The sequence below is a fragment of the Telopea speciosissima genome, chromosome 4, assembly GCF_018873765.1.
Source record: "Telopea speciosissima isolate NSW1024214 ecotype Mountain lineage chromosome 4, Tspe_v1, whole genome shotgun sequence".
In the NCBI taxonomy this organism is placed as follows: domain Eukaryota; kingdom Viridiplantae; phylum Streptophyta; class Magnoliopsida; order Proteales; family Proteaceae; genus Telopea; species Telopea speciosissima.
Genome location: NC_057919.1, coordinates 7567029 through 7592690, shown reverse-complemented (window position 1 = coordinate 7592690; position 25662 = coordinate 7567029). Strand labels below are relative to the sequence as shown.

The 25662-nt window shown below is 39.2% G+C and overlaps 3 protein-coding genes across 10 annotated transcripts in view; all 3 read left to right on the top strand.

Annotated features, from left to right (window-relative positions):
- LOC122658694 (MLO-like protein 9) overlaps window positions 1-20464 on the top strand; it is a 39573-nt gene extending 19109 nt beyond the window's left edge. The window contains exons 12-16 of one of the 2 annotated variants that reach the window (XR_006332479.1): window positions 5323-5358; window positions 5465-5532; window positions 5841-5901; window positions 6412-6903; window positions 20454-20464. Coding sequence is in view for 1 of the 2 variants with exons in the window: in XM_043853760.1 (XP_043709695.1) it covers window positions 5323-5358; window positions 5465-5532; window positions 5841-5901; window positions 6412-6765 (519 nt within the window). In the remaining variant the exon portion in view is untranslated. Of the gene's footprint in view, window positions 1-5322; window positions 5359-5464; window positions 5533-5840; window positions 5902-6411; window positions 7019-20453 lie in introns of those variants that run through there. The other variant, XM_043853760.1, reaches the window with a different exon arrangement.
- The window catches only part of LOC122658696 (RING-H2 finger protein ATL8-like), a 41706-nt gene continuing 23800 nt past the window's right edge, over window positions 7757-25662 (top strand). Inside the window, exons 1-3 of one of the 3 annotated variants that reach the window (XM_043853770.1) lie at window positions 7757-7768; window positions 23594-23633; window positions 23700-24352. In XM_043853770.1, the coding sequence (XP_043709705.1) occupies window positions 23729-24283 (555 nt within the window). In that variant the 5' untranslated portion in view covers window positions 7757-7768; window positions 23594-23633; window positions 23700-23728 and the 3' untranslated portion in view covers window positions 24284-24352. Of the gene's footprint in view, window positions 7769-23590; window positions 23634-23695; window positions 24353-25662 lie in introns of those variants that run through there. The other 2 variants (XM_043853769.1, XM_043853768.1) reach the window with 2 other exon arrangements.
- On the top strand, window positions 8719-15221 carry LOC122658695 (peptidyl-prolyl cis-trans isomerase FKBP18, chloroplastic). 5 transcript variants are annotated; one of them, XM_043853761.1, is made up of 6 exons: window positions 8726-9039; window positions 9742-9815; window positions 9902-9988; window positions 14187-14336; window positions 14457-14516; window positions 15019-15221. In XM_043853761.1, exons 1-6 carry the CDS (start codon window positions 8790-8792, stop codon window positions 15079-15081), a joined length of 684 nt encoding a protein of 227 aa, XP_043709696.1. In that variant the 5' UTR covers window positions 8726-8789; the 3' UTR covers window positions 15082-15221. The 5 variants fall into 5 exon arrangements, with proteins under 5 accessions (XP_043709699.1, XP_043709698.1, XP_043709700.1 ...); XM_043853762.1 differs by having other exon boundaries at window positions 8728-9039; window positions 9745-9815; XM_043853764.1 differs by lacking the exon at window positions 9902-9988 and having other exon boundaries at window positions 8719-9039.

The following is a 25662-nucleotide window of genomic DNA, read 5'->3' as shown; positions in this document are numbered from 1 at the left end:
ACAAATTGAAACTATTATGAAATGAAACATATCCCATATCTCTTGCAACTTAGCCAATAGGAACAATACAAAGATGTAGTAACTAATACCAAGCATAATGGAAACTAATTAAAATAAAAGCTACTAAACCCACACACAAGGACTAACTGAGATCCAGTAAAAAGGGCGTACCCAGTGCATGAGGCTCCCGCCGCTGTAGGGTCTGGGGAGGGTCATAAGGTACGCAGCCTTACCCCCACTTCGCGGAGAGGCTCTTTCCCAACTTGAAACCGCGACCACTAGGTCGCAATGGAGCAACCATACTGTTGTGCCAAGGCCCACAATGGTAAATCTGGCCCACGAAAGTGGATCAAGAGCTGGGTCTAAGGGCCTAGGTTGGCTGGCTGGACCTTTCTTCTTTTCCACCTCCTTTAATCTACATCAAGGGGTAGTATTGGAATGCTATATTCTAAAATATAATACTTTGTACAAAATATATAATTGAGATAACAAGTAAACAATTTGTTTAGACAATTGAAAAGTGAACTATGATCCTTAAAAGGGCGTACCCAGTGCACAAGGCTCCCGCCACTGCGGGGCCTAGGGAGGGTCATAATGTACGCAGTCTTACCCCCGCTTCGCAGAGAGGCTGTTTCCCGACTTGAACCCGCGATCACTAGGTCACAATTGAGCAACCTCACCGTTGCGCCGAGGTCCACCCTATTATTCCAAACTAAAATATTCCAACTGAAAAGTGAACTATGATCCTAGGATCTAAAAATATGATAAAACTGACAATCCCAAATTAAAATAAAGTATAATAAGTTGAAAAGCCTAAAATCTTATTCCAAACTAAAATATTAAAGCCAAATTTTTTTTCCGCAAGATTCATGACAAAACAGATCAAAATGCTGTTTAGCAAACCAATCAAACAACCCCATATAAATTTTGGCCCCTTCTCAAAATTTTGTTTGTCCAATGCTCCAATTAAACACCCAAAAGTATGCTGGACAGAAATTGAGTCCTTTATATGGTTCTTGAATAAGCATCAATTTACATCTTGAAGTCTATGACCTAGGCGCACTGCTATATTTTCGGTAGACTGTCCATATGAACACCTGAAATATTCAGTACAAAACGAAACAAGGGCTGTCTATCCAACCAATCCAACAATCCCGTATAACTTTTAACCCCTGTTCAACATTTTGTTGGTCCCATGCTCCAAATAGACACCCAAGATGCCCCATAAGAAATCAACTGCTTCCGACACTCCTTGAACTACATCAATGTGTCTCTATGCTGAGGTGGAACCAATCACCTAGGCAACCAAGTGTACTTGTGAGTGACGGATCTCATCCCTCATATATACTACAAGGAAAAGAACTTGTGATGCAGATAAAAAAGGACAAAAGAAGAAAGGCGCCGCAGGCCAGCAGACCAGAACTTGACCAAGAAACTAATCCAATTGAATGGATCACCTGATGAATCTGTCCAGTTTCTGATCTTAGATCCCTGATCACAACAGGAATCTCTCCAGTCCAAATTGGGGGGGGGGACTTCTTAGAAGTTAGAAGCCTTTTTTTTTTTTTTATGGTTATTATCTGTTATTAGTCGAGCTGGATTAGGTGTCTATGAACCCGGACCTGTTTTCAAGCCGTTTTCTTTGTAGGACTCTACAAACGCAGCCATCAATCTGGAGTTTTGAGTGAGTTAATATTTATTTTTCTTTCTTGTCCTGTCCAGGAATAGTACTAGCCTTTCCTATTATGAGTCTGAATCAGTCTAGCACTAGCCTTTCTATAAATGAAAAGCTACGCTGATATTCTGGTTATGTGGATTTCAGGCCATACTCTCATGGATTCTGAGTGGTGTACAAACTGAAACCCATCCATGATGCAAAAAACAAACGTAACAAAAGAAAGAACAATCAAACAACCACTACACAAGAATATATGTGGTTCGGCAAGGTTCCTACATCCACGGTGAAATGAGAGTGGCTTCACTAGCAATAGAGAATAGGGTTACAAGCTCTCTTCCTCTCACCTCTCTGTTTACAAAGAATTCCTCTTAACCTTAATGACCCTCCATTGCTACCAATTTAAAGGGAAAACATAAAGATACAATTTCCGAAATTACCCCCATGTAAATCCTAAAAATTTTTCTCAAGGCTTGCTGCCCCCAAACCCCCGCACGGACCTCTAGGCCTCAAGCCCTTCTGGATTTTAACAGCCCTTTCGAGGCGGCCTACTACTCAAACCACAGAATACAAGACATCAATCCTCAATCATCTCCACTTTAGCTTAAATTCTGTAAAGCTCCCATTAAGATAACTTGTAGTTGTCTTCATCCCCATACTCCATAAAGGTACACAACCGTACCCCAGTCATAAAGGGGTGCATGAGTGCATCCCTCACTCTCAATAGTGAGCAACATAATCAAGTCCAAGCAAAGCTTGAACTTCTCTGTAGTGACTGGTTTGGTGAGAATATTTGCAAGATTGTCATTTGTATGGATTTTCTTCAAGTGAATGCTTCCTTCTGACACAAGCTCCATGATTTTATGAAACCTCACATCAATGTGCTTTATCCTTACATGAAACACTTAATGAGTTGATTCTTTGCAGGATGAATGGAACTCTGACTATCACAGTGCAACACCTTACCTGCTAGCATAGGACACCAGAGACATCTTCTTTATCTCCTCATCTGTAGTAGGACATTGCATTTTAGATAACTTGAAGTGGTTAGTCAATGGAGTGCTAATGGGCCTAACATTTTCCATGTTGAAACGTTCCAACACCTTTTCAACATACCACTTCTGAATTATCCAAAGTTTACCTCCGCTCCTGTCTCTATGGATCTCGATATCTAGGATCCTTTTAACAGCATCTAGATCCTTCATATCAAACTCAACACTCAACATGGGCTTAAGAGAGATAAATCATGTGTATTCTTGGCAGCAATGAGCATGTCATCAACATAAAGCATCAAAAGAGAAAGAATTATCATCATATACTTTAAAGCTCACACAACAGTTTTACTCACTTCTTAAATAGCTGATCTGCACCATAAAGGAGTCAAAGTGCTTGTACCCCTGCCCAGGAGATTGCTTGAGGCTATAGAGAAATCACTTCGGCATGTAAACATAAGCTTCCTTTCCCTGCACTTTGAAATCTTCAATTGCTCCATGAAAATCTGTTCCTCCAATTCACCATGAAGAAATGCCGTCTTCACATCAACCTGTTCATCTATAAATCAGACATGGCTATTAAAGCCAGTAGTACCTATATTGAAGTGTGTTTTACCACTAAGCAGAATATTTCATTATAGTCCACTCCCTCCTTTTGAGCATAGCTCTTATCTACAAGTCTACCCTTGAATCTTTCATACTCCTTTTCTGATGCTGCTTTTTCTTACAAAAGACCCATGTGCACCCAATCACCTTTCTTCCCTTAGGTCTCCCAAGTCTTGTTCTTTTATACATCTCCTCCATCATGGTTGTCATCCATTTATCACTCTGCACATCACTTAAGAGTGTCCTAGAAGGAAGAGGGATCACTCATAACAACTATGAGGACATATGCTACCATGTCCTCAAACCCGTATCTCACTGGTGCTTTGTGAGTACGCTACCCTTTTCCTTTTGCCACTTTGTCGAGTTCACCTTCTGACTCTTGTTGTTATGGTAAGTTTTTGGATGATTCTTCTTTTTTTTATGTTTCTAACTCATCTAACTCCACATGCACTACAGATCTTTCATTATCATTTTCATCTGCTTGTAGTCTTCCTTTTGATTTCAGTGTGAGATTCATCAAGCACAACGTCCTAAGCTTGAATCCCTTCACACCATTCTCATCTCCAAGAAAGATGCATTGTTTAGACTTCAAATGTAACTTGGAATGTAGCCCTCTCTGCACATGCACATAGGCGATCAAAGGCATTGGAGAGGGTGCAAAATCAAGCCGATACCAACTAGGCGAAAGGCGTCCAAGGCGCCTGGACACCTTGACAACTATGATTTTAGCTTTCCTGTACACACCTCCTGTGGAATCTTGCAATTAAATGTTGTATATGGTGACCTGTCGATGCCATGTTCACTGCTTCTACCCAAATACTTTTCTTCAGCCCTACATTCAATCTCATACTACGAGCCCTTTCTAGAAGAGTCATTTTCATCCTCTTAGCCACTCCATTTTCTTGTGGAGCATCTGACATGGTGATGACATGGTGATGAGAAATCCCTTCATCAATCCTCAACAAGCATTACTGATGTGGATTCGGAAGTGAGACTCTAGTCGGTTCCAAGCCTGTAGATTGGGTGGATTCCTAATATGGTTCTTATATTGTTTCTACTTCAAATTTCAGATCACCAATTTCTTGGACTTTCATACCCAATTTCTATATTCTATTAGAAATCTCAGATTCATGTTTGCTATTGATTTGAGTTCTGTTTTGAGTTTACTGCTGAAATATTATGCCAATACTAAAACCATCAGTTTACCTTTCTGGCATTTGATTCTAGTTACATGTTTTCATAATCTTATATTATAATCGATTTCAAGTTCCCTAATTGAACTATACTTCCTACAATTCTGGTTTTCTGAGTCTGATTTCTATTATTCTGTTTACTAATTAATCCCTGATTATTGCTCTAATCGAATTCTGGTTTATGCCTTAAGGCTTAAACCCTGATATCGATTCTACATACTAGTTGTGGTGGTTCAACGAGGAACAACAATCCAATGGCAAAGCTCTACCCCTGTCAATCAGACTGGTTTTAATTGAGTCATTAATTTTTTTTCCAATTCTGGTTTTGTTTCTTATCCTTGCGGTTCTGGAATTTCCTTGGTTTTTAAGCCCTAACCTGTTAGGAGTATGTTAATCCTTATTACTTGTTTACTACCAATTTATCATTAAAAATGCAAATTATACACTAGACTGAATTTGACCTTTTTGCCTTTAATTTTCTCTTGTAATCTACTTTGGAAACACAATTTTTCTTAGGGCAATTCCAGAAGATACCATCTTTGTTTTGGTACAGAACTTTAGATATGTGTTAAGGGATTGGGACCTAGTGATGAATTCAACATCGGACATCTTTTGAGTTGGAATGCTAAGTAGCTCTAGTGTTTTAGAATCAACTGATGGGGGATCTCCATGGTGATAGCATAGTAGGTCTCAACCTCCTTAAATTATACACCACATGAATGCACCGGGCAAAGAGATGACTAGATTCTTTTCTCGGTTTACTTCCTCTATCTTAATCTGAGGCTGAGTTTTGTTCTTGTTATGGTGTAAGTTTTGAGATGTTTAGACGGGCTGATGATCTTTTCTCTTTATGCAGAATGCATTTCAAATAACACATATCTTGTGGATATGGGTAATGAATGTTCCTTTTCTTTGCTGTTGGCATTTGTATCTGTGGTACCAGTTTTGTGGAAGTTTGCTTGAGGTTAAGCTTGACTGAATTATTTCCTTTATTGCAGTATGAGTTTGGGATGAATTCCTGCTTCCATGAGGATGTGTCGCTTGTAATTGTAAGAATTGCTCTAGGGTAAGACTCAGTTTCATAATGTGGTGTCTAGCTTGGAAATACTTTTGTGAGAATATCTGGAAATTTGAAGTATCAGTACTTGTCTTTAAACTACATGTACCTCAGAAATACTTTTGTGAGAATATCTGGGCATTTGACCTCCTCACAGACCCACCTGTACGGTGGATGTGGTGTGCATGCAATTTGGTTATGAACAGCCACTTGAGGGGCTCTATTAAATGAGTTTTGCACGTATGAAGAACCTGATTTTATTGTCCGAATTATATTAGTATCGAAGTTTGTCTGAAATTAATTATTGTATGGTGCAGGGTCGGAGTCCAGGTTTTGTGTAGTTACATTATCCTACCCCTCTATGCCCTCGTAACTCAGGTATGGAGGAGATTAAAGTTACTCCTGTTGAATGTGATTCAAATTTAAAATGTTTTCAAATTACAGGGATCTTCATGAATGGTAGTAGAGTTTCTCAGTAATTAATTAAAGGGAGAATGTTTTCTGTGCCGGGGCTGCAGGCTGTGCCCAGACACAGAGGGGTGGGCAAAATGACCACCCTGCCCCCCTGAATGGCAGGCCCATGTGTCTGGGCGCAGGCTGCACTGCAGCACAGAGAACATCAGCCCTTAATTAAATTAAATATTGGACAGACTGTAATATTCCAACAGATCCTGTGAATCGTGTCTAATAATTTAAATAAGCCTTAAGTTAATCCCCTGGGATACCTTTTGCTTCCACTTGGTCTCATTATGTTGATGCACTGATTTTATGGATCAATTCCATGCATTAATGTTTTCCTTGTGAATTGTAACAGTTCGTTAATAATTACAAAGTTAGAAGGTTAGATGTGATTGGTTTCTGTAATCATTATATTATGGGAATGTGCAGATGGGATCAACTATGAAGAAGTCGATATTCGATGATCAGACAAACAAGGCACTTAAGAAGTGGCACATGACTGCCGTAAAGAAGAAGAATGAGGTAAAGGCTGGACATTCCCCTACTGCATCACCTCTGCAGTCCCCGGTCCCCCAGTTCAAGACCACCGGGCCCTCTCCATACTCAGATCATGAAGTATCTAAAATGGAAGTTGAAACATCACCCAAATCATCAGCAGCCAACCTGATTGCTGATGTGGACAATGGTGGTCCACGGTCTGGAACAAGGGAACAGCAGCACCGTGATGGAGAACGCCGTAATGGAGATGACTTACCCTTTGGCAAGGTTGACCTATTAAGTTGATGAAGATGATGATGATTATGACAATACTCTGTTCTCATACCTGTGTCAGAGGTGGTTGTGGTGGTATCAGTTTTCTAAGAGTAAATATGATGTACATAGCATGTCTCGGGATATGGCTCAGCTGAACTCCAGCCACTTGTATTGTACATGTGACATGCTTGCTCATTGTGAATAGTTGTTGGCCTATACTTCTCTTCAAATTAAATGCCTTTTCTTATCAATCAGTGAAAACAAGTAGCTGTAAGTAGTTGCAAATGTTTGTTTCTAATGCGACTATAGATTGGATTTGTTTAAAAAGAGAAGGATTCTCAAACTGACAATTTAAGGTGGGAGAGGGAAGAGAGAGAGTGTTGGTGTGGGACTCACATAGTGAGTGGATGTGGGAAAACATCCACACTATTCACTATTGGTGTGGGGATCTTTTAACCTTGTCTAAAGGGATGTACTCAGAATGCATATGGATATACTTTTGGATAAAGGAAACTAATAACTGTATGAGGAAATATATATTTGTAGATCCCATACGGATGTGCACACAAATGTTTGTTTGTTTTTTTTTTTTAAATATGGTTCATTCAGGAATAGGGTTGAATTAGCCCTGCCAAACATGATTTGAATCGGTCCCAGAAACCCTAGAATCGACCACTCTAGAACATCCAGAAGATTTTAATTTTGATTTTTGAAACGATGGTTTCACTTTTTTTTTTTTTTTTTATAGAAAAGAAGGATATTCATTCATGCGCGTCCAACGCCAAACAAAGGAAAACAAAATACATAAGACAAATAGAGAGAATGATAATCACAAGGTATGGATATATGGAATCCAAAACCAAGGAGTGGAGATTGACTCAGTATCACATGCCATTGATTGGGTCATCTAGAGTAGGGGATGGATTACAACCATATCCCTAGAGAGAAAGTTGCAGACACAGCTAAAGATAAGCGCATGCACATACGTGCCAATAGAGGGGGACTCATACATGCCGAACAGACCAACACCAAACTTCCCATGCGTGCTGACATGCTGCCATAGTCTACTTTCAAACAGACTTGCTAGATCGGCAAAGGTCTGCTGGATCGATGAGTGGAGCTTCGATAGACAGCAAAAAAAAACCATCTGAAACACTGCCACAGCCTACTTTCGAACAAATCTGCAAGGATCTGCTGGATCGGCGAGTGGAGATTCGTTTGACGACAGGAGAGGTATGGTGAAGGTTGAGCGGCGGCTGGAGCTTCTGAGTCAATTATAAACTCAGTGCCACCTGGGACATCATCACCTGCAAACAGACAAACAAGGAAAACGGAGAAGACGGGACAGTGATGATCCTTGAACAGAGCGGTGGATGTGTAGTCATCATCATCGGCATCGTCGCCCACGATTCCATGGATCATGGTGGATAGAGAAGAGAAAAATTACACATACAAACGACGGAGAAAAGACAAGCACAAATAGTGGAGAAATAGCACGCCAAAAACGACGAAGAAAAAACACGTACAACGGCGGAGAAAAACGTGCATAAGCGATGAAGAAGGGGTTTCATTCGAGAAATCAGGAAACCGTCCGATGATAGAATCAACAAAACCCCAAGAAATGCTTCGATTTCCATGAGACAAAATTAGTAAACGACGGTTGTTCCCATACCGGAATGCATCATTGGAGAGGATCTGAGAGTGAGGAAGCAAGGGTTTCGTCACCACGCCATTGGATCAGCGACCAATGAAACTCATTGCGATGGCGCTAGTGGTTTCACTTAAAATTGTTTTAATCGTGGTTGTTATAACCGTGATTCGAAGTAGCGGCTTATGAGTTGCTAAAGCGGACCCTCTCAACATTTTAGTATTTTACAGGTGAAATCCGATACTTTCTGTGATCACTTTGCAGTAAAGCTGCGTAAAACTTTTTTATGGTAATTTCATATTGGTCCCATCGATGGGAGAGAGAATTGGAGATAGATATGATATCTTTAGTTGAAGGACAGGGAAGACCTGAAGAAGTAGTATAAACTATAATTCCAACAACGGCCATGGCTTGTGTGCCGAGCTTTGAAGGGTGGCCCGGCAATATACTTTCTTGTTCGAAACCCTCAGCTAACTCAAAGCAACACCCAAACCAGAACCAAGTAAGATTAGTAGCTCTTCCAATACCCATTTCAAGAAGATCTGCTCTTCTGACGACCCTTTTGCCTCTCAACCTGATTTTCCTCTCCCCACCCTCACTGGCCAGGGAGAGAAGGAACAGAAAAACTATCCCGCTTGAGGACTACATGACTAGCTGTTAGCTCTCTCTCTCTCTCTCTCTCTCTCTCTCTCTCTCTGTTATTGCGTAGATGCTTCATGGTGGGTTTATGCTTTGGTTGATAGTGATGTGAATTCTCATATTTGAAGACATACCCATCTCGAATTTTGTTTCAGAAATTTGGTGTCCTATTTTGTCTGTTTAATTTGTTTCTTCTCATGAAATGTGTGGGTCTTCAATCCTTTCCGTGTGGATTAGATTCTGAATTCTGTTCTGGGTACTCAAATTCTTTACGCAACATTTATGTATTTCCCAATCCTCCACCTGGATGATACCTAGTTACAAGTTACAACTAGAAGTATGCATCATTTCTTGGGAATCTGTAATCACATTTTCATAATCAATCATTTTGAATCCCGTTTTCATTAAATAATTATAAATTACTTTTACTGTGGTCCAAGAAGTGTGGCATCTTCTGATTTTTAAGGTGAAACTGCAACTAGTATAAGCTGATTTACTCCTTGTAATCAGATGCGAACCCAAGAAGCGGATAGAGCACGCATGCAGTATCATATTCTCGAGTATTGCATCATGACAAACCCAGATATTTTTGCATAAATGGATGGATTTCCATAATTAATATTTAATTATTTAGCAACTGATTTATTCAGACATTGCATATACTATTCATGGATTTTCTGTCATTAATTATCAAATTTGTAACAATTGAACTTTTCAAGCAGCCAATGGACTGAAGTACTATGACCTTGCTGAGGGTAGGGGTCCGATTGCTGAGAAAGGATCAACAGTCCAGGTTTCCTCAGTAACAAATATAAAATCTCCTAGTCTCATATGTTTCAGTGAATCTTACATAATTTTCCTTGATTTATGTCTCAACAGGTACACTTTGACTGTATATATCGTGGTATTACAGCAGTTTCTAGTCGAGAATCTAAACTTTTAGCTGGAAACCGGATCATTGCACAGGTTATCAATCTTTTATTTGATTCGCAAAACCTTATCTGAACTGTTTGGGGGCTTGAGCTATATAAATATTGATATGCTTTTGTAAAATATTGAAACTGGTATGTGAGCTAGATGTTAGAAAATGAAGGAAAAAAGTCTCTTTAAAACATAGGTTTTATGATAAAATATGGACTTAACAGTGTTGTGTTGCAACCAAGAGATCACAAGTTGGAGCTTCATTATATATAGTGCTGGGAACTCACAGGGGATTGGATCCCTGGCTTATACAATATCACCTCTAAAATTAATGATTAATGCTTATGACGAAGGGAGTTGAACCACTCCAAAACCCTTTTGATTCTGTCCAACTCCACAATTTCAGTTTCATGTTTCTGTATTAAATTTTTCTTGGTTAATCCATAAGTTCAAGGGCCTACAGAGAAAATGGATCTGTAACCTTTTTCCTCTCCTCCATTTGTTTCTAAAATTTAAAGGACCCTATGGAAACCATGTGGTATAAATTAATTTCATTTTATTTTATTCTTTCGAATAGTATTTAAACATGAGTGCATAGTCTATAATGGATTCCTAAATGGGAATGTTGAGAAGGGAAAGAAATGCATTTTATTTCTAGAAACACTATGATTTATAGAGATAATGGGTATGGTGCTACAGAGCTGTTAACTGTCAGTTCGGAATCTCACAGACACATATCAGAACCACATATTGGCCTAAATAACTTCCTGATGTCCAAAAGGCTGTTGATAGCTTGATAGCAGGTTCTGTTAAATGACTCTCCTTGAAATGAGTTGATGTACCATAGAATCATGTCCTTATATATGGATTTGGCATAAAAATGCCGGTGGAATTCATTCCAAATGGTATGGGAAATAGAATTATTGTGTTGTAGTATTATTGTTTCCATACATCAATTAGTAAATAGGATGTTTATCCAAGGTGAAACTCCCTACTTTAGCTCGCTTCCATTTCCTATATAGAACATGAGTTCTACCACTAAGTTGTCACACTATGGTTCCAGCCAAATGACCTTGTATATTTGATTACTTGATGGCAGCTCTGCATTGTTTTTCTCTTCCCTTTGATCTCCATATTGTACTGACCAAGAAAAGAATCTAAATATTGTAAACAAGGCTTAACATCCATTTTTTATCAACTAGGAACCTATTTTTTCATAATCTTGGTTGTAAGCAAACATTAACTCCCCGTCCCCCCAAAAAAATGTGAATATCCTGCTCTCAATCTTAAATGTGGTTTCGGTTTTGGTATCAGCCCAGGGAGTTGTCCTCTTAAGGGTGAACACACACACAGCCACACAGAACATGGGCACACACACACACACTTGTACATGTGTATGTATGCGTGTTTGTTGTAAGATGTAATAGCCAATAGGTACTTTGGGGGGGGGGGGGGAAAGGCACGCAAGAAGGCATTTGTGCCTTTGCACGGTTCAGCGTAGGGAGGCTTCTCTCCATGGGACTTCTAATTCTACCACATGGTAGGATGATGTGGCAATTTTGAACCGTTGGATAGGGGATCCTCTTGATGGTCATATGTCAAAATTCAGACTCAAACTCAACCATATACCCCCTTGTATTGGTATGCATACCATATATGTCCATGCACGTGGGGTCCGTACTCGGACCAGTACTGTGCACTCTTCCATTCCCTTGAAATTTTGACACCCTGTATTGCGACTTGGTAAAATCTGTTTGAGCTGAAACTGGACATATGAGCAGGGGACCTTCAGGCTTACCTGTCCACAAAATTTGGACCCCATCCAATCATGCTAGTTGGCAAAACAAACCGTGAAGAGAAGGCTCTCTTCACAGCCGTGAAGAAACCTTTTGCCCATAAAAAAAACACAGTATTCTTATAATTGTATCTTGATGTTGTATCAATACACTAACGTATTTTCAGCCCGCAGGCTCCACTGTTGCTTGTACATGCTCTTTATTTGGGGCTATATGTGTTTACCATTCCGTGTTTAGACCTCTATTGAGTATGTAATCTGAAGTCAGTATAAACTTCATTCAAGTGCCACTTGAATCCCTTTCTTTGACTCCCTCTGTCACAAATGAGATCGACAACTTCAATTCTTGATTTGGACCTCCTTCTATATCAAATTAAAGTATTAGTCTGTGTTGATATTTTTAGCCATTCCTCCTATATATATAATTTTCTCTTGTATTTATCAAAATTGATAATCTATTAAAGCCTGAGTTGATATACACAAGCACTTTTTAACTTCTCTGGAATTCAATCCTCTCCCTCTGCGGATTTAGTATTATTGGCAATAACAATGTACTCCTTTTGTTCTCACAGCTCAGATGGTCTCAGGAACTTGTTATGGGAGTTTTAACTTTGAAGTAATTCACCTCAAGTTGATATCGACCACTCAACACAGATTGAAATATAAAACCTTAACACAATTCTCTTCCAGATCCCTTACCGTTAAAAAAAGAAGAAAATAAAAAACATTCTAGGTTTAAGGCAAACTAAAATAGCCAAAACTTTGAGTTAGGAAACTTGGATAAGACACTGTCAATCTGTAAACAGATTTAATAAAACAGAATTGTTGCAAGTTGCAAACAAACTTGAGAACAGAGATCAATTATCACAAATGTATGTTGAAAATTGAACCAATGTGAGGAAGAAATCAGTCCTGTGAACCAGATGATTCTGGTTGTGATACTGAATATATGCTCTTCTCTCAAGTCAAAAGCTTCTGATCTTCAGCGACTTATGGCCTTCATAGACTATCTTAATCTTTGTTTTTTCGTGGACGAGGCTGGGTTTGGTCTTCTTTCTTCAAAAGAACTCCTTTGTTTCTTTTCTGATTCTCTGCTAGTGAACTTAGGAATTTCAGTATTTGTAAACTCATTACCTGGACCTCTTTATATAAATATTGGTCATAGGTAGATCAACTCCACTCAGCTCAACTCTATGTGGAGATGGCTACCTGTTTTGTTATTCAACTCTTTTAATTGCCATGCTTGTTGTTGAGCCATAGCCATTCATCTTTTCTCATCACTTAAGTCCTTTTCAACTACCCCTTGCTCTTTTCAACTCCCCTATTCAGCATCATGTCACTTCTCCTTACTGGAGCCCACAGTCTCAATGGCCTCTGTTGCAAATGCCCATACCACATCAAATGCCACTCCAATTTATCTCCAATGGGAGCCAATCCTATATCACCTCAAATTTTTTTCATTTCTTATTTTTTTCTTTTTTAGTATTTTTTTTCATCCACCTCAATATCCTCATCCCTGTCTCAGCTCCTAGGTAGATGTACTCAAATGCTCATGCACTGTCCATGCACAGTCCAATCCCCAACAAGTTCAAGGCCATTGTACTGGCTTTCCGAGATTGTCCCATTTTAGAGTGCAATCAAGAGCCAGTTGTGCGAAGTGCAACATCAAGCGTCTTTGTCCATGCTCATTTATTTAAGCAGGAAAGTTTGCAATAAAGATCCTCACTGGACTGCCACGTATGAGAGAAGCACGAGTAAAGGATTAAGTGAGATACACACTTTTTTTTTTGGAAGGGGGTGCGAAGGAGTGAAATGAGAACTTCACCCATAATATACTGCTAATTCGAAGCTCAGACAAAGAAAGAAGGTTAATTCAGGCATCCACCACTGTAAAATACGTACCCAAACCTTTAGCAAAGATTCTAAAACTATCACTATTTGATCTTATGCTAGGGTTAATTCAGTGTGCTGCAGTTTGACCCAATCGTAATGACAAAAATGTTGGGAAAAGGCTTAGTTGAGTGGAGTTGTAAGGAGTGAAATGAGCATTTGCAAATTCCTTCACTTATATAACTCTGATGTGAGAATAAGAACCAGGAAAAAAGAGTGAGCTTGTTTGTCTTCTCGTATGTGTTCAGATTAGTCACATAAGTGATACCCACATTAACTGACCCAATTACATATGTATAAGGACACAAGACAAATGTTTTAGTTTAAAATATTTTTGAAAATCCTTTAGTTTGAAATATCACAACTGTTTTGTCCTGTTCCTATTTACTGTTTTAATTATTAATATTTACCAGTAAGGTTATTTAAATTGTACCTGCCTTGGGTCTGAACTGCTTCTACTTGGTATTCACGTCTTATTGAATGAAACCAGATGACTTATCCATGTGATACTTTCAAAAAATAAAGTTATCAACATGTAATTCCTCCTTTTTTAAGTAGCCATATGAGTTCAAGGTCGGAGCTCCTCCAGGCAAAGAGCGAAAGCGTGAATTTGTGGACAACCCAAATGGCTTGTTTTCTGCTCAGGCTGCACCAAAACCCCCACCTGCTATGTACTCAATAACTGAAGGGATGAAAGTAGGAGGGAAGGTGAGAAAGCTTCCTGGTATATCTGTTTCTAGCTAAGCAATCAACTTTTCCCCGCATTTTTTATATCTCTATTCTGGTTGACTTTGCAATTTGGCGCTTCTTAAAACTCTCATTGTGCAGAGGACTGTCATTGTGCCTCCAGAGGCTGGGTATGGCCAAAGGGGAATGAACGAAATCCCGGTAAATGCCTCATTCTGGATCCATACTTAAATGGGAGGGGTAAAAAAAGAATGAAAAGAAGTGGGTTGATGAAGTTACCTCCAATTAATGCCCTGCATTGGTCACTCCAGCATATTGCCAAATCATGATCAAAGAGTGATTGGTTCACCAGGAACTCTCTCTATGCTGGGTTGGTTTTTGCTGGAGAAATATTAAGGGGCATAAAAGTGGAGGTGAATCCGTCCCACTGCAATCATGAATTGGAGTGTGGGGAGTCCTTACTATGTTTATATGACTCTCCTCATAAACTAACCTAGAATATGGTTCAACCATGAATCTTCTAATTTGGAAGCCTCTAGTAAACTTAAGAATACATGCTTTCTCACATGTTTTATTCATGTTCGTCCATTTGTATTTCATACAGATGCATTCATACTTTTGAGTCCAAATAATTGGAAAAGAAATTTTTTCAAAAAAAATAGAATCCATTCTTGCTATATGTAGCTGCATGTCTATTTTGCAGCCTGGAGCTACCTTTGAACTGAATGTGGAGCTTCTACGTGTTGCACCACCAAATTCGTCCTAGCTCATGATGGGTAATCCGGTTATGGGGGGTATTGTCAAATTTTACTCCCTACTTACCTTATGTTCTTTTTGTAAGAGGATGAATTCTTATAGCGATTTTTTTTCAATGGAATAACACAGTTTCATCATTAAGTTTTTTTTTTAAGTTCCCCCCTCATTTTTCCTTGATTTCTGGTTTGCTCATTGTTTGTATCATCTTTTTCTTTTGTTGGGCCTGCTGTATCAGGTATTGTATTTAGTTTGCACCTGGGTCTTACTTTTCCTGTTTCTTGAGCGATACTAGGTAGAAGGGTTCATCAATACCTACAGGTCAGTAGCCCAAGTTGGTTTTTGAACATCTTTTTTCTCCCTCCCCCCTCCCCGTCTCTTTTTATCGTGGGCTTTCTTCTAAACAGAAGGTTGTCCACTACAACTGCAATGGCACATATTGCCAACTGGAAGCACTCATATTTTTTTTTTTTGGCTTGTTAATTACTTGTGATGCTTTATCCTGACCTAGAATTGCTGCTTGTGCAGGATTGACAGTGAAAACTTTCATATTGGACCAATCTGGCCACAAACAGTTTTAATTTGTTTAGGAATTGAATTTGTGGTACAAAGATAATTGGGCATGAGCTCGTGATCGTGAGAAATGTGTCTGTTGGGTTATCTCGACGGCGGGACTGCCATTAGTATTTCCAATCTGATGGCCTGAAATGCGGAGGCTGGTGTTTATTGGAAACATTTTCTTTCTTTTTTGTGACACTCTAGGATGGGAAAATGGCATTTATATCTGTATATTTGACCTTGGTTGGCTAGTTAGGTACTAAATGGATGGAATTCTTGTAAACAATCCTCTTGGTTGTGAGAGTTAACCAGGGAGATACAGCAGGGAATCACTGTAACTTCAATACAGACCAAACCTTCCTTTCTGTAAGAATCTATTGGCATCACCTAATATTTTTAAGATAGAACACCAACTGATTGAGCCACCCGTGTCATCGTAGTTGTTCTCATTTCTAAAATATGTACTTTGCCCCCAACAAACATGGAGAGGGGGGCAAAATGACCACCCCACCCCCATGAAAAGCGGAAATTACAACCCTATTGCTGCTTCCTTGTGCTCCCATAACCCGGTCATTCAAAGGCCAAGCTCCCCCACACAGAAATCTTCCCCATATAGTACCAGCATGGAAGATGGAGGAGAGAGAGACTGAGAGGGTCATGTACTCATGTCCATGTGTGTACACCATGGTTCTAAGTATCGGTATCATATCGCCCATATCGGGTGATACGTAAAGATGTTTAGGTTTTGCTAGTCACTGATATCGATACCGTATCAATAGCACGATACGGATAAGGGGTAAAATGGTTAGAAAACTCATTTTTAAGGAATTTTAAGGGTATTTTTGTTCGATACAACTGATCTAGGCCAATATTGTATTGGTATCGTATCGATTTTGTGTGTTGCTGATACCCGTTTTGATACCGTGCACTAAAACCATGGTGTACACTGTAGAGTTGGCTGGCCTGGTGTGGTGACGGTTAAAGGATAACTTGATGTGGTTAAGTGGACATTGGCAAAATGGACGGGAATGACTTCCTTTCCATTTCCCTCATTTTGGTTTTGAAAATTTTGGTGGCTTTATAAGAAGGTACAATGACCCATTATTTTAGCAGTTGGTGTGAAAGCGGTTCTAAATGATGCCCAACTCAGCATCTCCTAGCTGGAAACTGGTTTGGATTCGGTATCGATGTTGGTAATTGGTATTGGCAGACTGATACGAGTTGGACAATTTTGTCTCTCAAGGTTTTGAAACCATTTTGTTTTTACTTACCCTCAATATTTTTTTTTGGAAAAAAAGAACTCTGGCTGAGAGAATCAACTACGCCAGTACTCCTATGAGTCTGTCTCTCTCCTCATATGAAAAATACACCTATGCTCCTTTGTTTTGAGGAGAGAAAGAGAGACACATGGGAGTGTTGGCGTAAGCCACTCCCGAACAAAAAAACTACTTTCCTAATTTCTTTTTTAAATCGATCTGACCAGGTATCAGCTACCGATTCCAAAATCCATGGTTACAACCAAAATATAGGGATGTACTGGGTACCAACATTGTAGATTTTCAAAACTTTATAGGAGAGAGTTTTCTTTCACCGCTCAGAAAGTGTTCAACCACCATCCTAGGGTCCTAAAACATTCCCCTTTTTCCCATTGGACAAAGTCGATAATACCCTCCCCTATTACGTGATACTCTCTCCCACTCATCTGAAAGTTGCGGTCAAAGATTCCTTCCCCTTCACCATGGCTTAAGAAAAACTCAATCCTACTTAATGTCTTAGCTAGGAGAGCAATCACTTAATTCTTCAAACAAAATCAGATGTATCACATCATCTTATAGGAAATGTATTTTCGAATGGTCATTTTAACTTAGTAAAAGCTAGGATGATTATATTTATCATAAGCCGTTGAAGGATTAAACTAAAAACCTTCAAGAATTAAATCGTGATAACTCCTCAAGTACATGAAAGCACCAAAGACCCAAACAAACTAATATATGACTATAACTCTATAACTTCCGACATCCCAATATTAAAACCTTAAGACAGATAATAGAGGGATCTGGGCTTTGATACCCAATTAGAGGATTCAACCCAAAACCTTCAGGTATTAAATGGAGTCATGGAGATTACTCGTCAAATATATGAACGCCACCAAGAATCGAACAAATCAATGTAAGAATATAACTCTGTTAACTCCCAACATCTCAACATACACAAAAGAGGAGCTATGTGATAATCTCTAAGCTAAAAATACTAATGCAACTCTTGCAGCATGTTGCAGCCACAAGAGCTTATGATGCTCAAGTTCTTGAAGCCACTGCAACAGCAATGGAAATCAAAAAGATCGAAATCAGGACTTAGAACTTCCATGTTTATTGTTACCATGTGCGCTTCAATCTATGTGCTTTAGTTTGATTCCCTTCCAACCAAAAAAAAAAAAAAGAAATGGGTTTGCCTTTCTTTCTTCTTCTTTTAAGATATAATTTAAGATTAATGGTGGAAGGTTATGTTTGGTGAAAATACTATCTATTAGGTGGGTTGAAACAGAGGTTCCTACTTCATTCCTACCCTGGAGACGACGGTCAAAATGTTGACTTGGACCTGGACCTTGACTTACCAATCCTAAATCCTAATGGGTCAGATCAGATTGGAGAAATTGATAGGTAGGAATCAATGGAGGGAAAACGTCTCACTCTCACCTGACCTAATCTTTGATATGAAAATGACTCTCAGCAGAGCAGAGAGATGGCAAGATTCCTTATCTAATTTATATAAAAAGCCATGGTGGGTGGGAATCTTTAGTATTGCTTCTCCTCTTTCCTATTTGGACATCTTATGTGTCATCTTTCTCCTCCTTATCATATCATTGGCTTCTTCTTTTTCCTACCTACCTACCTACCTATACTACTATCAAGTTAGTTTTCTTAACAAAAAGAGGGTAAACTAAAGGATCATTGTTCCACTCCACTCCACTCCACTCCACTCCACTCTACTTAAAGGAAAAGAAGCGCAGAAAGAAGAAATAAGAAGAGCCCCAAAAGCTTTATTTTTACATGAAAATTTAGAACCGTTAGTTCACTCTCTTTCTCTGTGTGAAAAAGGGTTTTTTTTTTTTTAATAAAAATATATACTACTAGGGACGCGTGTGCGGTGTGTTATCGATGCTCAGATAGTGTTTGTCGAAAAGCCGCATAAAATCACGAGGGAAGAGTAAAACCATCTCTTTCTCTCTGTGGTGTTTGTAGTGGAAACCATGTGATTGTGATTTGATGGTGGGTGGCCGAGGTTTCTGCAGCACCTAATGTCCTATTCCCCTTTCTAAGTCTTAAGGAACTTCCGAGGTTGGTTCAACTTTACCATCCGTTCCTTACATAACCCCACTCCACTATCCACTCATGGCGCCCTTTTCTTCTTCTTCGTCCTTTTCTTCCTTTCTTTCTTACCTCTTTTCCTTTACTTAATTTGCTTCTTCTTCTCAATTATTTGGTTACTTCTGGTTACAGTTTGTCAAGCTGCAATTGGTGGGATCAGTTCCACATTTTTGAGACCCAATAGGTTGGTGTGGTGTCTCCATGGAGAGCCTGAGATGGTGGAGTGTGAAAGAGAGTCGATTCACTTTTAAGTAAATATCTCCCTGATCCACCACTTCCTCTCTTGGGAAAGCAAATCATAAAGACTTTGAAGCCCTGACCCCTATTCACTTCTCAGTATCTAATCAAGAGAGAAAAAAAAAAAAAAAAACTCTGTCCGGGAGTGTGACCTACGCCAGCACTCCCATGAGTCTATCTCTCTCCTCCCCATGTGAAAAAATACCTCTACCCCCTTGTTTTAATGAGAAGAGAGATAGACACATGGGAGTACCGACGTAGGCCACATTCCCGTACAAAAAACTACTTCCCAAAAAAAAAATTGGAAGAGGGTTCTCTGAGCCGGCGGCATTGATATGATTAAGGAACGTAGGATCTGAATAAATTCAGTCCAAATTCATTTATAGAATGCAGAAACCAACTAGAACCGAATATAGGAATCAAATACAGACCAAAGCAGGTTCAGTTTGAGTATCAAAGTTCAAAACCGAATTCGTATTTGGTTTACACTAATATTTCCTCTGGACCATACCAAAACTGAACCGCATACTTAGAACCGAACCGATTGACATATCATTTTAAGGTGATTGAGTCCTTGTTTTATTAACCATGACTCCATGAGCATTCTCTACCAAACTCATATTGTGACAATGCTGGTGTGATTTCATTTCAGGCCGGGACCGTCCATTAAGTGGCGGATTCCATGGAGTATTAGTTTGGTAGATCATCCTTAAAATGTGATTAAATATTTATCCTCGTTCCTGAGTCCCAACTATTTGAAATGGTTTGTTTGTTTGTTTTCAATAGTTTTCATGCATGGTTGTGTAAATGTACGGCCTGCATTGAATATAGTTGGATGCGCGAAATGATCAAAGACCCCACCCCCTATAAAATAGGTTGGATGGTGGAATCTCCCGTGCACAAGTCTTGTCCCTCTTTTTTAACCTTTTAATAAATACTTGGAATGGGGTATTAATCCTCCTTGGGCCCTTTCTTTTTTGCATCCATTTTCAATTAACCTGAGTTGGGATTGAAAAATCAAAAAATCAAAATTGGATCGGTCGATCCAGTTCAGTCGATTCACACCCAAAATCTAGGGCTAGGGTAGATTCCATCTTATTCTTTGCGATTCTGAACCGAATGATTCGGCTTGGAATCGACCAGAACCGATCCGACTACCAATTCTTTGTTTAATAACACTAGATATGAGGCCTTCTTGCCTCTTTTCCTTTTCCTTTTGTAGACTTGTTTTGTTTCAATTACAAGTATTTTATGATAATTGTATACAAAAAAAATTGTATAGAAATAAACAACATATTTTATTAAAATGCAATACAAAATTGTACAGAATAATTTTTTAGGGAAAGAATAGTGCTTGGTTGCGTGGTTTTTGTGCCTAGGCACAGGAGTTCATGAATATACCGTCTCGTCCCCTGTGAAATAAAAAAACTCATCCATGTTGATATCTTTGTATGCACTCTTATTGGCTGATTGGCCCCAAAACTGATCCATGGACTACATGACCAAGCAGTGATTTCTTGCCCTGTTTTTTTGGATGTTATTCCCAAGGCAAACTGATACTATCTTGGTCAATCATACATAATCATCAATGGAGGATGCTAGCCCTATCACATGGTTGTAATATTTTCCTCAATTAACTATGTCCACGCATGATGTCTATCATGTGTTAAAAGGCTATCTTCATTACTACGTAAGAATCATGTAGAAAAGAAAAAACAAATTAGTACAATTTTATTTTTTTTATTTAATTTACTTGCGAATTTTCTTTTACCTGAGGACATCCAATAAGGGTGAGATTTTTTATTTCATATGGAGCGAAAGTAGTCATTTCTCCCTTGTTTGGACAAATTCCATTCTATATCCGAATCTGAAAGACAAGACGAAATTTGATGTTTCGAACTCATCACGGTATATGAACAAATTTTCAATTCAAATTAAGACGTGATTCTCACCAATCAATAGCTAGGATTTTTAGTTATTGACCAAGCAAAATGAAAGAAGCCTCCCCCCTTTACAGCACCTAACAACGCATCTTCACAGACCAAGAACTACGAGATCACCCCTTTCATTATGAGGTGATGGAGGGATCGTACCATTTGAGCCTTTTTTTTTTATGCTTTTTCGAAGGTCTGGAGAAAGCTGCAATAAATGACGAGGGAGTTGTTTATTGATAGGCACGACCCAAAGGAACCGTTGAAGTCTGACCATAAAAATGAATTGTGCAGGAATCCATAGCTCCTTTTTCTTTTTCTACTTCCCCATTATTGGATTGCAAAAATTTCGATGATTCGATAAAGGGAAAAAGACAGATTCGTTATAAAACAGTTTCTAAAAAAAATAAAAGAAATTGTCTAGTTGTATATACAAACAAGATTCACAAATTCCTACATGACAGATTAAATGTCAAAAAACCCTACGATTCAGTTTATTATTCATTAAATAATAAAATAGATATATATCTATAATATTATTGAATCGTTTCATTCGCGAGGAGCTGGATGAGAAGAAACTCTTTGGGCACACGCACCACACAGCCTGCCAATCTTCTTTTTCCCAAAATAATAAATGCAATTTCTATTTTCTATGGAAACAATCAAAGCCTTAATTGGAAAATGTCATCAAGAAACTGAACCAGCCACATAATTCCAACAATAACATAGGTTGCAGAGGGCAGTTGGTAACGCAGCTACCTTAAGGCTAGTACAGCAAAGCCTAGCTAAACCCAAAGGTTTCGAGTTCAAGACTTTTTGTTCCTTGTCTAGTCTAGGATCCCCTCCCACCACCCCCCATTAAATTAAAAGTACAGGATACAGGATAATTAAAAATCCTCACCTCCAAATCGAGTCCGGTGAATCTTCACGTACGTGAGTGTACGTGAACGACTCACAGTCATTCGGATGGAATATTCTCACAGATTGAATTCCATCTGAACGACTCACAATCGTTCACGTACGCTCACATATGTGAAGATTCCCCGCTCACCTCCAAATCTTACTTATTTGCACATCACATGCCAAATGGCTAGAATTGGGTGGGCAATTATGCTAAGCAAAGAAAAATACCAGTTCTAGTACTTTTTTGCCTTAATTTTTCAACATCTCTAATAGCTAAAATATCCCACTATCCATTATAAGACAAAGAAAAAGAAGAAGAAGAGAGATGAGGGAGAGACGGAAGATAAGAAAATCGTGCATATATAATGCCACATTATGATTCCAAGCGAAGACCTTAAGTCTTGATGTGAACTTTTCCAATCTTGCCACCTTCCAACCCTCTTCCACTTTCCCCTTACTTGGTACGAATTTAGCTTTTCAACTCCCACTCATTCCTCTTCCCATTCCTTTCTTCTCTGTTGTGTTCGTTGTGATAAACAAGTTTTATTACCTTTTTCAAAGTCATGTTTGGGTTTTGGAAGTTGAGGTTCTTGCTTTGGAAAAAAAACTACCTAACTTTGTTAGTAAGACTAATTATCTGTCTTGCCATAAAGATAAGTATAAGACTATAAGTGGATCAATATGATAGGTCTACACTACACTCTCCTATGTCATTTTTCTAATTTAAGCCTTACTCAAGAATGAAAATTTTCTTATAAGAACTAAGTTTCCCTTCACCTACGATGAATGGGTGTCGAGAGGGTATTTTGGAACAAACAAAACTCTAGGAGGGATTTGTAAACCCTAGAATGGAAGGTGAACCGTCCTCTATGGGTAAATAAAAACTTTGTCAAAAAAAAAAAACCCAATGTCTCTCCACCCACATTGAAGGGATTTACCAACAAATTGTTTGATCAGCCTCTTAAATACAACCGACTCGTTTGATCGTATATTTCATTCACCATGGATGAAGGAGAATTTTTTGAAAAAAAATTCTCTACTTAGTGGTGTTTCCTACACTCTATCACAGGCACCATGAGATGATACCTCTGCCCCCTACGTAGATACTTAGGCCCAAAGAAAAATTACCAATGTTAATGTCGTTTTCCACTTGCGGGATATCCCCTTTTTTTTTTTCCTAAAAAGGATGATGAGGATAGTTTGGTAAATAGAGGTCGACCTTTTCCCTGCAGCGATCGGTACTTTATGAGAGAGAATCTCTTAATAAAAGAAAAATAATTGTTCGGTAACTGTTTGACAAAAAACCCAACTGGCAGATCCTCTCAATTACTTTGGATGTCATTTAATTATCATTGTTTTTCTCTCACTTAAAAACAAAAAATCTCAGCTTTCTCCATAATCACACCTTCTCTTTCTGTTAACCCAAAAACAAAGAAAAATGTTTATTTCCTTTAAAAACTAAACTGTTTCCCTATAAAAACAGCTTCACTACTCTGTACTCAGTACTAATTGACTTCACTGCGTACACCAAAATAAAAATATTACGTTAAGAAACCTCAAATTCCTCTTCCCTTTTCTCTTCCTCTGCTCCTGTCCCTCTCCCCTTCTCTCTCTCTCTCTCTCTCTCTCTCTCTCTCTCTTTCTCCTCTAGTATTGACTGAGTATGCCGTCAAGATACCTCACCAGTGTCAATTCCTCGTCGGTGATGGCAGCAGAACCGCCGGACGCCGTTGACGTGGACTCGGACTTTGTAGTCATCTTGGCTGCCCTTTTGTGTGCCCTAATTTGTGTGGTCGGACTCGTAGCAGTAGCTCGCTGCGCGTGGCTCCGACGGGTTTCAGGTACTTCGTCCGGAACCGGACGGTCGCAGCCGCAGGCTTTGGCTAATAAAGGACTGAAGAAGAAGATTCTTCGTGCACTCCCCAAGCTTACCTTCAACGGCGATGTCAACGGAAAGCTGGCAGACTGCGTCATATGCTTGACGGAATTCGTGAACGGAGATGAGATCCGAGTTCTTCCGCAGTGCGGCCATGTCTTCCATGTCGGATGTATAGATATGTGGCTTGGATCACACTCATCATGTCCATCTTGCCGCCAGATTCTTGTCGTCGCTCGATGTCAGAAATGCGGCGGTTTACCGGCGACTTCCACCGGCGATGTTGACACAGAAGCCGGATTGAAGGCCAGAGAAGATGATGTCAATAGGTTTTTACCTTAATATCATCTCTTTGCTTCTCTATATTTGTATAATCATCTTCTTCTTCTTCCCCACCTCCCCCTCTAATTAGGGTTCCAAAGTTTAAATTTTTCTCTTTTTTTTTTTCTGGGTTTTCTTCTACTTTGATTTTTAATTTCCCTTGTAATGTTAGGCATATATATATATATTTTTTATCTATCTGAAAATATAGTGAGCTTAAATCAGACAACAACTCTGATCTACAGATTTCTTAATTGTTTTTCCTTTAATTAACTACCTTACGAATTCGTGCCCAAAAAAAAAAAAAACTACCTTACAAATGCAAGGACTTGAGCAATGAGCAGGAATCCTGTCACTCCCTTCCTGGCTAAGGTTTGGGTTTTTGTCTTTGTGGGGTAAGGGGTGGGTCATAGACTAATAGGTGTGGGGTAGGGGTAGGGATGGGGATGGTATTTACTTGGCTGTTATCACGGTGAACACACATGGCGCATGTTAGGCGCAATTTCAGGTTTGATTGGCGATTTTGGAATTTTCTCTATTGGGAGTTCCGCATGCGCCAAACAATAACGTCTTTGTCCCTGTAATTAATCATACTAACCCTTTTTCATAATTTTATTAACAGTAAGAGTTAATGCAATTAATACCATAATTAGAGAGAGGGAGGGGGGGGGGGGGGGTATGAGTCATCCCCAATCCCATCACCTTATCCTTTTCTTGAAAGTTGTTTTCACTTGTTGGGTCTCCGACTCTCCTTCTGAACTGTCCATTTATTAACACAGGAAATCAGAAACGCCCCTCTGTCTTCCTTTTATCACTTTGAGTGATTATTTTATGCTTTTGCCTCTAGGCTGCTCCACCAACAACCTCCCTCCCCGTCCTAGGGATCGTTATCCTCTTCTGTTAAAGCACGGTGTTATACTGCATCATGCGGCGTTGCAGAGGTCATGTGGCACAACAGGCCCCACGTGGTGCATATAGTCTCTGCAGCCACCGTACGATGCCGTACAGAACCATGCTGTAACAAAAGAGGATAAATTCCCAAGTCCCAATCGTAAAATCTATCTGCTAATCGATATCAAAGGCAAAAAGGTAAAACAGTAAAAAAAACAAATCCTTTCTTTTAAAGAAACCCAATGGTAAACTTATCCGATACTGCCAATCCGTGCCAATACCAAGGGATGCTGAGACGGTTACAACTGGTACAGTCAATAAGGCAAGTAAAACATGGTATAAAGGATTAAGAAGTCAATTAAAAATTTGGGCAAGAGATCTCTACTTGGTCGCTTGGTCTCTACACAAGCGTTTGGCTCAATGGATGAGCATGTTGAGGTATCTATCCAAAGGACAGAGGCATCATCTCACAGTGCCCTGTGAGAGGGCATAGGAAACACCAACAAATA